At 39.8% G+C, this 14,701-nt stretch overlaps 1 protein-coding gene across 1 annotated transcript; it reads right to left on the bottom strand.

Moving 5' to 3' along the window:
* Nucleotides 1–3,661: 3,661 nt before the first annotated feature.
* On the bottom strand, nucleotides 3,662–14,620 carry EIF2S1 (eukaryotic translation initiation factor 2 subunit alpha). The gene is made up of 8 exons (XM_074584907.1): nucleotides 14,446–14,620; nucleotides 12,262–12,503; nucleotides 10,641–10,720; nucleotides 10,038–10,189; nucleotides 7,791–7,897; nucleotides 5,887–5,984; nucleotides 4,818–4,961; nucleotides 3,662–4,508 (listed from the first exon to the last, which is right to left on the bottom strand). Exons 2-8 carry the CDS (start codon nucleotides 12,500–12,502, stop codon nucleotides 4,383–4,385), a joined length of 948 nt encoding a protein of 315 aa, XP_074441008.1. The 5' UTR covers nucleotide 12,503; nucleotides 14,446–14,620; the 3' UTR covers nucleotides 3,662–4,382.
* Nucleotides 14,621–14,701: the final 81 nt, after the last annotated feature.

Here is a 14,701-nt window from a genome sequence, read left to right on the forward strand (position 1 = left end):
TATCACTCTGAGAGTGAACAGTTTCTGAACAATATGCTGTTAATTTCAGAGTTTAGTCAGTCAGAAGAGGCCCAACTAAAAAGTAAAATTACAAAACAGAAAATTGTTTCTGTTTTACCTCAAACCAGGGCAGACATGCACTCTTTATATAACCGGCTCCAGGAATACGGTGTTCCACCATTCGGTATTTGAGGTTTGACTTCACATTGTTCAGCTTGTTACTGCAGGCAATTTATAACAAGGTGGGTGAGATAATTTCGTGCTAGTGAGGACACGCAGAAGCTTGCAGGGGGCTCTCGCTCAGACAGTGATCTCAGAATTGCACCATAACCAGTCCTTGCCGAATATCTGAGCGAGCTCCTTTTCTCCAGCACTCAGACCACCCACAACCCTGCAGACGGATCTTGGCAAAATTACCATTAGCAAAGAAGAATTTTATTCTGAAACTGCTGGTGAATTGTGAAGCCAACATTACCTTAGCTGGCCATTAAACAACAGGGTTTGTACCAACTACTTTTTATAATCTAGAACCTTCGCTTTCTTCAATACCTTGGATATTTGTAATACACACCCCTCCTCCCCCTGTCCCATTCTGTAGTTAATCAAGGCTAATGAACTGCCCCTACATTGCTCCCTGAGGTTGAATAAATACAGATCTCGGACAGCTTTGTGGGAAAAGGGTCACATAGTGTAAAATGAGCCAGTAGGTCTGGGCTGCTGTATTCATGCAGGCGCTGGGAAGGCAAGCTCTGACATTGAAGGCTGCTGGCAGAAAAAGACACGCTTTGAACCGTACAAATCCAGAGAGCTCCAGAAAACTCCATCGAGTCTCCTGTGGGACTTGAAACTCACTGAAGGGAGGACTTTCTGTTTCCTCAGTTCCATTTTAGATGATCTTTAAGGTCCCTTCCAACCCGAACCGTTCTGTGATTCTGTGATTTTACAGTAGTGTTTTCCACATCAGCACAGTATTTTAACAAAAAAGCAGAGTTGAGTGCTTGACGTTTTCTTCCATTCAAAGTGACTCCAAAATGGATATGCTACGGAATTTGCACTGGGGTGGCCAGGAGGAGCCATCTGCAGGACCACAGGATGCTACTCAGCATTAAAGGGAAGGGCAGGGGTAGCTGGCTCGGAGCGCAGACTGTGCCATTCCAGCAGGCGGACCTGACGGACATCGATGGTGCTTCCAGGTCAGTCCCTCAAGAAGGCACGAAGAGCTGGTTAAGAGAACCCACCCAAAGGGCAGCTCCCGTTGCAGGCTCTGCGGTGCCCATCGCCTATCATCTTGTGAACAGCATCCCACGGGGGATTACGTATACCCAGCTATTTCAAAGCAGCTTCTTAAGAGGCCAACACTTTGCCCTCCAGTGTAGGACACAACATTGAGTATTTAGTTCCTTTAGTGGATTAGGGATGAAAAAAGATGAAAACAAACCACATCAAAATAAAAAAAAAAATGACTAAACATTTGTAGATAAAAGTGAAAGATGACAAGTGTTCAAAAGTATTCTGACATAAGAGCATTTTTAAAATTAGCAGTAGAAAGGTGGCAGTGTTTTAACAGCTGTTTAATTGTCTAGACTCTAGAACAAAAAACTACCAGAAATTAAATACCGAAGTGCAGATTCCACTATGAAGAACAACATTCCAACTCCACTGCATCTGAAAAAACCCCAAGGGCCAGAAGCAGAGAGAAAATAGCAAGGAATTATCACCGTATTAAAAATCAGACAAACGACACCAGCCCCCAAAAAGCAGGGCACCCCTCTGTCACAGCCACTATTTCCCCTAATCAGAGGCAGGACACCGGGCTATGTGTAACTGCGCTGCGTGGCTGACCTGAGCCGCTGCCTCTCTTTGGGGGTTTTTTTGGTATCAATGAGTCCTTATCAGACGTTATAAGTAAAACTGTTTCCAAACTGACAACCTTACAAAATTAATCTGGGATATGAAAGTCACGCTGAGACCCTTACAATTAACCCATCAGGCCAAGTCCTGTCCACAGGTACACCTGCACCTTTCCCTTCAGTTGACTACATGAGTGCAAGCGGAGATTTTTGGCCTCACAATTACAACCGAGTAAGCTGGACAGTTGCTAATGAACAGCAGGAATACGCTACCTCGTTTTAGTGAGTCGACAAAGATGTCCACTCGAACCCCACGACCCTCATTTGAAGCCCTCGGTGGGCCAATGCAGTTCCACGCATACAAAACACAGAAGGTATCATCTCAGCAACTTCTAAACATCCTCAGGTCACAGGCTACGCCAACCGATACAGCAGAGCCAAGTCAGCGCTCCCTTACCCACACCTCCCTCACAGGCCTCTAAAGCAGCCGCCTTAGACCTCCTTCCAGCTACTGCCGCACATGAGAAATACCCACCAAGCTGTCTTGCATCTTTTATTTAAGCTTCTTCGTTAAAATTTGCTCAGGCAACAGGAATGCCTGATTTTTATCTGCCAGGGTAACAAGCCAGCGAAATGCATTTATCTTAAGCTGCTTTGTTACTGTCCTCACCGCCGTCATCCTTTTTTCCAGGTCCCCTCAAAATTGGCACAGAATTGTGTACAGCAGCACGCTGAGGCTCTGATTAGAAAAGCTCCTGTAGCTACTGAACAAGTTTAGCAAACTTTTGCCTAAGTTACAGACAGAAATGATGCTCACCTAATAACACACCCAAACAGCTCTTAGAGATGATGTATTTTTAACCCACTGATGGTACTCTAAGGAAAGAGCATGCACAGCTCGTTGTTCAGTGCTTAGCTTTACAGCGTTATTTTGGCATATGGATCACATGGCGACTTTTCAGTTTTCAAAATTTTGTTCTTTTGTCCGAGTACCCACCTATTGTGTTTAATGGAAGTCAAATCACTATTTTAGTGAATGGGTAAAGTTGGAAGAGCTGTTCAAACAGGAAACTAACATTATCACAGCTTCAAGCCACAACAAGTCTGTCATATGCAGCTTCTGAAAAGACAACAATTTGAGAAAATAACCATATAGAAAAAGAACTGTTTCTTCATTCTGTGATGACACATTCAGGTATTTTCCAACATTCTGCAAAGACAGGAAGTTACTTGACTTTTTTGGCTTTGCATTACTATTAAGAGTTGGGTACATGTGAACTTCTCTGATAATCAAGCATGGATTACAATACCTATGCCTTTTGCGGCAACAACATGTAGCAATGACATTGTTTGTACTGTGGCAGTACTAAGAATTCCTAGATAAGGCTCAATGCCTCCTTTTACATGCATTTTTCCTCTAGCAGCACAAAATATTAGAAAAAAAAAAGAGGAGATGTGGAATATGGGACATGACAATAAAAAATATAAATACATTTGAAAATTTAGTAATTTGGAAAGGTTATTTAAACAAAAACAACTCCTCCCCCCAATTCCTACAGACAAGGAAAACAGGATTTTATTATATTTTTTTATACTCTCAACATGGAGAGCACATCTTGTTTCTCTTCTTCAGAGAAGATAAACATGTTGTTTCTCTAGTGAATAGCACAGTTCAGTATAAACCAGATGTAGGGTAGGCAGAACTGAAGGTCATATACAGTGAGCTCACAAGACAGTACTGCCTATTTTGAAGTATAATTTAATTAAAACTCCTGCTATATTCACCTACAGGAGTAAAGTCCAACTCTATGTAATTTTTAATTTATCAGCTATGTTTATTGGAATGGTAACAAGCTATTTTCAAAGTTTTCAAGTTCTTAGTCCTTAAACACAGATGATAAACAATGGAAATGCTCTTTTAAACAAGTCTGCGTCAACAAACTTGCAAGAAAAACATTTTGTTCCATTCATTCTTGGCTTGATTTAAAGCAAACAATAGAAAGACCTTTCAACCTTAAAGGGGAGTCACCCACTGATCATACGCTTCCAGGCTTTATGTTCACACCACTCTAGGCCATGTGACAAAAGAGGAAAAAAAAAAATAAATAAAATCTTGGAGTTACATAGCCCAGAAATTTATTGAATATTTGCTCAAATACATTCTGTATAGAACTCGCTTGGTTTTGGTGCTCCCAGAAAAGATTATTAACAGATGCACTGAGCTGCAATCACCAATTAGGAATTGTTATGTATGAAAATGTTAAGCATGGGGCTGTAACCTCCTTCTGGTCAGATCTGTGTCTTGAATTTTACTAGGCATCTTCCCTTCCCAAAAAAGGATTAAATTTGTGTAAGTTGCTGCATCAAATGTTATTTAGAAGAGCCCTTCACATATTGGTCTTTTCAAAATGGTAAAACACTTCAAGTATTTGCATTTGAAGTTTTCAATACTGGAAACGTTTAGTCCAGAGTGTTTGCAATGGGGTCTTTAATTTTTCATATGGTCTGCCGCTTCTAAATATCCCAGAATATTTAGTCTTCAGTTTTGGCTTCCATTTCCTCAGCATCATCATCCCCATCCACTTCAGCATTTTCCCTCTCCAGTCTTTCCAACTGCCTTGCAAGCTCAGTCTCATCTGTGTCAGTAACCACCTTAGGCTGAAAAAAAAAAATCCAAAACAGAACACATGGTAAACTGTCATTAAGAATGACCATATATATTTGTAGGCTCTGATCCTACATAAAGAGCAAGAGATAAAATACATCCTGAAGTCACACAATAAACCCCAGAAAAATTAGAATTTTTTGCTATTTGTTTAAGAAATACCATAGTTTAGGGTTCTTTTTGGTTTCTTAATACCTTTTTGCTAAAATTTCTCCTAGCACTACCAATCTTGCTCTACTTCAAAAATGTTGTGAGGAAAAAAGAAATAATAAATCACATTTTAGAATGTAATGTGTTCTTACCTCCATCTGCACATTAAAGACACCCCTCTTCTCCTCAATTTTTTCTTTAATTACAGCCATGGCTTGATTTAGAACAGACAGTCCTTCAGTTCTCTCCAGTGTTGTTGTAGTCATCACATAACGAGGAGGGGCTATTAGATTAATCTATCACATTGTAGGGATTGGGGGGAAAAAAAAAGGAAAAAAGCAAACTCAGTAACAAAAACAAAGAAAGAAAAATCTGAAAAGCAAAGTGAGCAACAATATTCTGAATGTACAATTCACAGAAGAGGAAGAAACATTTTTCCACTAAAAAAACCCTTTCTAAAAGTATAAACAATTTGGACAGAAATCACGGACAAGGAAGTGCACAACCTGCCCAATTTCCAACATCAACATCAGTTATTTCTGCAAAGTATGTCTATTTAGACAAATATTTTTAAGCGGAGAGAATATCCACTTTGCCTATCAGTAAAACAGCCGATCACATAATTTTTCCGTTAAAAGACTGTGACAACCAATACGTTGTTTTTTGTTGTGGCTGTTTTGTTTTTTTAAGATGACTGAAAAAATAAGCTTTTCCTTTTGTTACAAGAAACCATTTTCAAAGGAGGAAGTACTTCCAAATTTTTTTCAAAAACACTTATTCAGTAATGCACTCAATATTCTAAAATTGTTGGATAGCAAAAACTAGGCCCGGGTAGAGTGGCCATTCTAGCAACACTCAAACATATGTGGACCAAACGTTCCTTTCCTTACATAAGCCCAAACCACGACACTGATAATAAAATTTGTTGCTCCCTACCTAAGACTGCATAAAGGAGCAGTCGGTATGTAGTGTGCCAATTCTAGACTTTAATAAACTGAACAGAATAAATACAGCTTCTTGAGCTTGGGAAGCCACAGCACAGTCATAGCACAGAGCGCTGAAAGGCAGTGTGTTACGTACCCGCTAGAGAAGAATCAGAAAGCAAGCACCTGGCTTCCCAGACTCAGCTACGTGATTGTGACTACTGCAATTGCATGCTACTGGTACCTGAGGACATCAGAAAACTTTGCTTTTGACTTCATTATTAAGACAAACACTTACTTTAATGGGCATGTTCTCCGTGGAACAGTTCAAGCCTGCTCTCAAAGCTTCTTTTACTGCATCTATGCCTTCATAACCATAACAGGCAACCTCAATATCTAGGACAGAAGAATACAAATAATAAAACTTCAAAGTTACCAAAAAGTGTAGCATCTTTAAAGCTTTTTAACTTAAACTTTAATAAAGCTTTTGAGCACCCAATGTTTATCCACAATGAGAGCTTCAGTAGCTCCTAAAGCCAAGGAAAGTATTTCACTTTCTTGACTTGTAAGTTGAAGTAAAAGTCTTCATAAATTCTTTAGAAGTACAGCATTTTACATTGTGGTTTGAAAAGCCAAGATATGAAATTATATATCCACATTCACTCACCTCTCACCCAATAAACTCAATGGGAATAATTATGTATTTCACATTGAGAAATGAAAATATAAAAGCAATAAATACCAGAGAAAATGAAAGATCTATCAGGAAGAACGAAACTTCAAAACCAGCACATCCACAAATTCAAGGAATTCTGTCAGCAATTACAACAGAGGCATCACTTGAGAAGCACTGGAATTATCTTTATTTATTTATTAATTTTAAGGTAAGTTATATTAACATATAGTTAAAGCAATACTTAGCTATAACTTTTTGTAGATGTTTGGAAATTAAGGCATAGACTAGTGCCGGTCACATCTGTAACGCCCCGAATAGTCTAAAGACAAAGATTTCTTTACCTATATAGCAATGATGCAAGACCAAGCTACACAGAGAAATTAGTCCCACTTCCAGGTGGCTAGCAACAACCTGCTAATTCTCAAGATATCATAAACAAATTCACAGAAGAGCATACCAGGCAGCCTCAGGATGAGAGTACAAGCCAATGGAAAATTTCTACACTTGCTTTGAAGACAAAATTAAAAACAACTTAGACCATCACAACAAAATAGGCAAGATGAAGGAAGTACGAGAACATGCTTGTCAAGTAACTTTAGTTTCAAAACTAATGAACTGCTATTTATGTTAGCAATTTCATTCTTTGTGGCAATCAAATCCCACTTACATTTTTGAAGTCTATGTTAACTCATGGCGATCTAAAGTAGGGTAAAGGAACTTTCCATTACCTTACTTTTTGCACTCTCTCCTTGACTTCACTGTCATGTGGATATGACTTATCTTTGCTTCTCTTGAGAGTAATCAACAAGTGCCAATGTTCTTCAATATACCCTTGCAGAGCAGAGGCAATTTCTCAATCTAGTTAAAAAATGTCACTCTGCTACATTGACTGTGTGGTTAACGGCAAGCATGCTTTTAGTCTGTTCGGTTAGCTGTATAACCAAATTTACAGTTTTAACGTATGCCTTCTTAAGTAGTGCAGTCATGTGCTTTTTCTGCCTGCACTGAGCTAATAAGGGACAAACGAGCTCATGCATTTTACGAATACATTAGAGACTTGCTAGGCTTCAGCTAATATATCCTGCTGAATGGTTTGCAATCAACCAGTTAGAAACACACCCAAAGGAAAGTCATAACTATTTTCACATGTTCATGGACAAGTGGCTAAGACATATGCCCGAGCTGTGCTGACAGAGATCAACTATCCTGTTAAGGAACCAAAAAAATGTAACATTTTGAATAATGAGTTACGAGTAAAAGAGTATTGTGGATGCAGTAGTAACTTTAAAAATATTTAAATTCATTGTGCACCAGTGCAATACGACAGAATGCATTACAAGATAGAATTTACACAGGCATTCTGCAAGTAATCTTTGGTTAAGGTGTCTTAATTCTGGAAGTACAGTTCCACTCAAATATCAGCACTACCAACACTAGTTTTAACGGAATTTATAATTTGCAACAAGATACGTTAACTTGACTTGGAGTGTCAAGACACGTTCAGTGAACACCTGGAAGGAACTTACCAGCTCGGATTTTGACTGCTTGTGGTGTCAGACGTCTGTTAATATTGTCAATCAATACACGCCTCTCTTCCTCTGTCAGATCTAGGCTATCCAGGATTGCAGGGTCTCTGAGCCAAGCAAAGCAATGTTACAGAAGTTACACTGAAGCAGAATACAGCACAACACTAACTTCTGGTACTACTTCAATATTATTAGGCATAATCACAGAAATCTTCCAGGCAATGAAAACAGGGAAATTTCTTAAGATTTCACTGAAACATTGGAAGAAAATAAACACATCTATCTCCAAAGTTTTTTTCTGTTGGAAGCACTTAACAGCAAAGCAGAGAAGTAGTTCACTCAGTCTGTTCCTGGAAGGAAACATCTGAATTAGTTTATTTTTTAATTTATTTTTTTTTTTAATGAAAGTAAAGACTTCTGTCCAGCTCCATTTGTACATGATACACAGAGTGGGAAAAATATCTAGCTGCTTGGTATTTATGTTCTCCCCGATGTGATGATAAACCCATATTGCATGAAAGAATCCATGATGAATCTGAGGTTTTCGAATTATTTTAGCATTTTGTTCAAACACAAGATTTTTGTCATTCTACTAAGTAATCTATACTCATACCATGTTATTCTGTACTCCTTTTTAACAGTGACTGAATCACAGACAGACACTTAGCTGCTGGCTACATTCTTGGCTAAAGAATTTAAAATTCAGAGATCACAGAGGCAAACTCATCTGCTGTTTATCGATAGAAATTATCAGCTTTTGTTTGAAGAAGTGGTACCAATTCTCTTTATTGCTGTATAAATTTTATCCAAAATATAGCTGAAACAGAGACTACAACCAGAACGCTCCTCACAAAAATTGCTCCTGTTCTTCAGAGACAGGAGTTAGAGCTCTCTGAAAAGCAATACCAGGTCACCTACAATACTACTAGCAGGCAAACATGAACTAATACAGCCCAAAACACAGAGGCAGTACTGGAGACTGGTCTCTGCTGCTAATAAAATGTCATCTTTCATGATTTTATATACTGAGTGTAGATAGTAGAAGGGCCACACGTAAGCAAACAGAATCCAGAAATATGAAATTTTTTTTGCACATTAAAAATAGCAACCCATGTGACAGAAGTTATTTATTGAACACACAAATTCTGTTTCTTCATTTACAATGTATTCTGTTAAATCTTCAAGTTACTTTCATGAGCATTTGTTGGGCATTCAACATATAAGTCCTGGATGTTTAATTTTTAACAATGAGAGGGTAAATATACTTTAAAATTTTGCCGCAGGTATCCTGCTGTGTGAAAACCCAAAACACTAATCCTCAGTACAGCACATTTCTAAAGGTTTATTATTGCCATCTAGTGTTCAACTCCAGTTCATCAAGTTTATATGCTATAAAAGAGCAAATTTGGAAATGTTTATTGAGAAATCTATTTTTGGATTGCCAATTTCATGACAGAATCTTTAGAAGGAAACCAAACAGGTTAGTTCTGAGAGCAAATTAAAATACCAGACTTCATAAAAAATTAAGAGCAACCTATCTCTGTGAACATTCCCCTAGCATCACAATTTCCATCTCTTTCTGTTCATAATTCCATTTATAAATTCATGATCCCAATCCCATTCTTTAACTGTGGAAGTATAGCAAAGTAACAAACCAGCACATTGCATTTAAAAAAGAAAAATTCTGACTGTGCAGTGGAAGAGTGATAGTTAGCTGTGAGTAGAAGTATCTTCAGCCACAGAACTAGGTATGTTTGATAACATCTGCTTGGAACTAAGAACAGGCAAATTCTGACAGACAAACCAAGATCAGTGCTTCTTCTGTTAGAAATGTCACAGGCTCATCTGTATCAATAGAAATCTCTCCAGTATTTGTAATCACATGTTTCTTTTACACTTAAAAGATAGTATTCACCGATGCCTCAGTATTTCTCCACGTCAAATTGAATTACTGCTTTTAAAAACCTGACATACACAGAGTGGCAGACTCAAAGATGGATAAAAACAAGTCAACCCTGAGCCTTCTCCCTCTAGAGCACTGAAGAAAGCAATAAGACAGAGAAACCTACAATAAGCAACTGGAAGACTGATATAAAAATTTACTAAGTTTAATTGACCAGTACATTCTACATATCAACTCTAAAAAAATACAAAAGAAACCTCGAAAAGAATAATATGATGGATCTAGTCCAGGAACAGATCTGTAATTATGAAATAAACCCCTAGAAGAAGAAAAGATGTCCTTACGAGACTGCATGCTTGAATGCATCATAAGCACCATATCCTGGTCTTTTGTACTTGTCATCAAATACCCAGGCAGTTCTCTGGAACAGACTCTCAAGCTGCTCATCCTTAGTGTACTCCAAGACTTCAGCAACATGGCGAAGGATGCTGTAAACCTTGAACACAAAAGGGGTGTTAAAAATACCCCAAACAAATACCAAAAACAAAGAAAAATTTAGAATCAAAAGTAGTATTAATGGTAAGCCGCCTACTCAGAAGCATAAGACCACACAGTAGTAATGGTGGGATTCAATGCCTTAAGCTACCTGCATGCCTTTTCAATAAAATTTGTCCACAGTGTGCTAAACCAGCACATACTTTTGTATTTCTGATCATTTAAATATACCCCTTTACATCACAAATTTTCAACTGACATCTTACTTAATCTATTCATTAATTAAGAAGCAGTTTACCAGAGCACTCATGGACAACTGAACTTATATGTATTTGCATGAGTAAGTGAGAATCAGAGAACAATATTTTCGTGTTATCTTATGTCTATGCATTTTGCGTGCTCAGGAAAGAAGCTGGCAACACACAGTGCTTGAATATAGCAAACCAACTTACAGTCTTCGATTTTGTGAATTTGTCTTCACATTTGATTGCCTCCTCTGGAGAAACTCTTCTTTTTGACAAGTCAATATAACCTACCGGGGAAAACCATTTCGAAAGTGTCAGGCATTGCACAAACTACATCTAAGTGCTTCAGAAGAAGTCTAATTGCTGCATAAAAAGAAGAAACACTCTGGCTCAGGATATGCCCCTTGCCTACAAATATCTCTCTGTTGCTACAGAGAGTAACATAACCAAACCATAATGAATTTGATCAAATAATGATTCAAATTAGGATATTAAATTATTCTTTCAACTGTAAATACTTACAACAGCAAATCTTTTGCACAGCTTTCTTTAAAATTACTGATTTAATGTTTTCTCTGCAAACTTGGAAGAAATTGTCATAATATTTCAGCAATCAGTGATCCATTTTTATGCTGCTGTATACAGTTTTGGCAAAAAACATAGCAGCATACAACAAACAAGTTCGATTCCTATATTTTGTACTGCTCGACTCAATTTCATTCAATGTCAGCACTCCATCAGTTTAGCTCTGAACATTTTCCTAACAAAGTAGGCCTGGCCTCAAATTCTGACTCTAACTCCCTGGATACCTTTTTGGAAGAACTGTCTGTAAAGAAATTATCTTGAACTATTTCTTAGTAAATTTGAAAAGGCCTCCACCTACTCCTCGCAAACTATACGTTCCCCAAAAGATTCAATAAAGACCACTATGTGAATTCTAGACGTGTTTCTCTGTTAATATGAGAATGAAAAAGAGGAAGTATTCTTTCACTAGAGATGCTGGGAAACTTATTTCACTTCAGGTCTATCTGAAATAAGTTTCTTCTTGTCTTTCCTCTCTGTTTTTTCTTAACCTGTCATTCATTACATAATCTCAGAGTTAACTGCAGTTTCATAAGTTTTCTAGAAAAGCATACTACTTGAAAAACACGGTACCAACAGTCAGGTTTCTAGGAGATGTGCTCAGTGTTTATTTTTATTTTTTCTTTTTACCTGCATATAGATTTTAAGGATTGAATGGAAAGGTATTATCAAAATCCAACATGTTCTAACTAGAAAATATATTAAAAAAACCTTTATAGAGTAGAAGATTCAGATGTTGAGAAGACAGGAAAAGACAAAACTGCCTGTACAATCTCAACCTGTAACCTACAGAACTCACGTAGTACAATAATTACATACAAGCCATCTATTCTAAAGCCAAGGTTCAAGACTTGTTAATGAACAGGATGGACTGTGAGCATTAAATGCTCACCATTTTGATTTTTATCTCTACATCAGATGACCCTTCTCTTCCATTAAGAGTTAGAAAATCTACATAGATATAAAAAGAAAATTCCACTTCACTACGGTTTCTTGATCAAACATTGAGCTGGTGAGGACCCACTTAAGCAAGTCTTTACTGATGTGATTGACCTCCATTAACCCGATTCCCAAAGGACTCAGAGGAACGATCATAAATATCAGATGGCACGATGATGGTCTATTTTGCTTAAGCACCTTAAAAGAAGAACCCCTGGCAAAATCAAGGAATACCTAAGCCATGTAGTTTATCTGCACTGCTTTCTATGAATTCTACCTTGATATAACCCACAGTATCCCCAAATACCTTTCTCTTTATCAACTCTTATGACCACCACGCATTCATTCCTCCCGATGCGGATGAGTTTGTTTATGGAACGAATACGTCTTCTGGATAGCTCACTGAGAAGGATCATGCCTTCAATGTTGTTGTACTCCAGAAGGCTGACGTAGGCTCCCATTTCGGCAATGGACCGAACGTTGACCATCACTACATCTTCCACCTCTGGAAATTTATGCTGGTAGAATCTACAGCTTAGTCCTGGCATTCTGGAATTTGAGCATAAAGACACAAAGATGTTATTTCACAGTACGTCACTGACTTCTACAAACATGGTAAAAACTAGTATGGACTAGTGAGGACAGAGAGGAATGCTGGTACAAAAAATTACAAATTAGGATAAGGCTCGTGCAGTTCATATTTAAGTTTTAATAGAAATTAAACAATAAATTAACTAGTATTTTAGTATTACCACAACCATTTGCTAAGATGCTAATTTTTTGCATTGAAGTAGAAAAAGCTTGCTACCCAGACCTTATTATCCACCTAAACTGTCATATTACCTATCCATAGCTAGACAGAAGAGACTTCAAGTGGTGAAAAGGTGGCACTGCACACCTTGCATTTATCTACATTCATGAGGGTGTGTAAAATTTTAAATCAGATTTTAACAGGAGCACATGGGAGAGAAGCCTGCAGTGCTCACGAAGGCATTTGTATGCACATAGTAAGAGAGCACGTGGGAGGCTGAGAAAATACGAGGTAGAGTGAAGCTTCTGTGGTACTGAGAAGGAAGAGACTCTACACTCCAGAAGATTTCTTTCTAAACTCAGCACATGATATTTGGAAGAATCCTGTAAGACCTGCTCCAGAGGCCACCTGTCAGCAAAGAAAGCAAAGGCAATAATCAGAAGATAGAACTAGCTTAACATGTATGAAGCACTAAAAAAGAAAAAAATCCACCCTCCAACATATAGCTAGTCAGTCAGGAGGAAAAAAAAAAAACCCTGAATACCAGAACAGGATTCTTTCACTATACATTGAAAAAAAAGTACAAAATTAATGCTTCATAATCACATAGTGAACTGCTTCATTTTCCTGATGATGAATCCACATAGTCATCAGTGCTAACCAGGTTAGTTCAATTCCTTTTGTCGATGCCTAAAAGTTCCATGCAGAAAGCTTCCTACAGAAGTAGGAGCTTAAGATGCTGAGTCAAATGCATGACTCCGTCAGGTGGTTTATTCTGTTCACCATTGTGAAGTTTTACCCTTGATCTTTATACCAGTGCTAACGCTTTCTAGCTATACGAGAATTTAAAAAGAGAGTAAGGTGGTAACGCTAAGCACTACATACACACGACCATACAATTCAGAAGACTATGTCCAACCTTATTTCCATTCTTAACTTTCAGAAAGGGGAAATACAGACTAGTAAAATATTATAAAAACACTCTAAGTTTATATAACAGGTTTTGTATAACTTCATATCATTTGAAGCTGAACAAAGAACTCCAAGATTAAAAACTTTACAGTTTGCTTTTCTAGTCTAATGAATGCAGTTCAGCTCAATCCTGCATGTTGTCTTATAGGATACAGAGTAAAGATATATTGCAAAGCAACAAACCCCAACCAGAGCAAGAAAGAATGGACAAACGCTGCTCTGCTCCTCTCTCCTTCGACATAAGCTCTTTACTTTGGCTTTCTGTGGGAAGACAGCGCTAGGAACCGCCTTCCCAAGACGCTAGAAACGCCTCAGCAAAGGTTTAAGTCCCCACGGCCGCGCAAGTCTCTGCGCAAACCGGCGAAAATGGAGTAACTTCTGACCAGCGACCCCTCCGGCGGCCGGAGCGCGGCTGACACAGGCAACGCCCAGGGAGAGCCGCAGCACCGGAGAAGCGAAGCGGTCCCCAAGGCGGCGACAGCGGCTGCCGGGCCGGAAAGGGCCCCTCTCTGCCACAGCCAAGGGCGAGAGGCGGGCCGGCCCCACGGGGAGCGCGGCCCGGGGAGCTCGCAGCGGCGGAGCCGGACCCTCCCTCCCACCCGACTCGGGCCCAAGCGCCCGGGCCCGGCCCTCCGCCGCGCCGCGTCCCCTCCCGATACGGCGGGCCCGCAGCGGTCCCAGCCAGGAGCAGCCGCGGCCCGGCCGTGCGGCGGGACCGGACCCAGGCCCCGGGGCGTGGCGCGAGCGGCGGCGCGGCGCCGCCGGTACCTGGCAACGGTCGAGGGGGTCCCGGAGTCTCGCGCTGGTCCCGCTCCTGCCTCAGCGTGCGCCTGGCCGCCGCCGCCCCCACTGCGCAGGCGCCAACCCGCCCCGCTCCCGCGCCGCCGCACGCCATAGGCCAGCCCCGCTCCCCCCCAGGACCATAGAGTCTCAGCGCCGAGACAGACGGCTGCCCTTTGCTAGAGCGCCCCCACCCGGGACCGGGCGCTGAGAGCCACGCGGGCGGACAGAGTCCGAGTCCTCC

This window comes from Larus michahellis, chromosome 4 (genome assembly GCF_964199755.1).
Source record: "Larus michahellis chromosome 4, bLarMic1.1, whole genome shotgun sequence".
Classification (NCBI taxonomy): Eukaryota; Metazoa; Chordata; class Aves; order Charadriiformes; family Laridae; genus Larus; species Larus michahellis.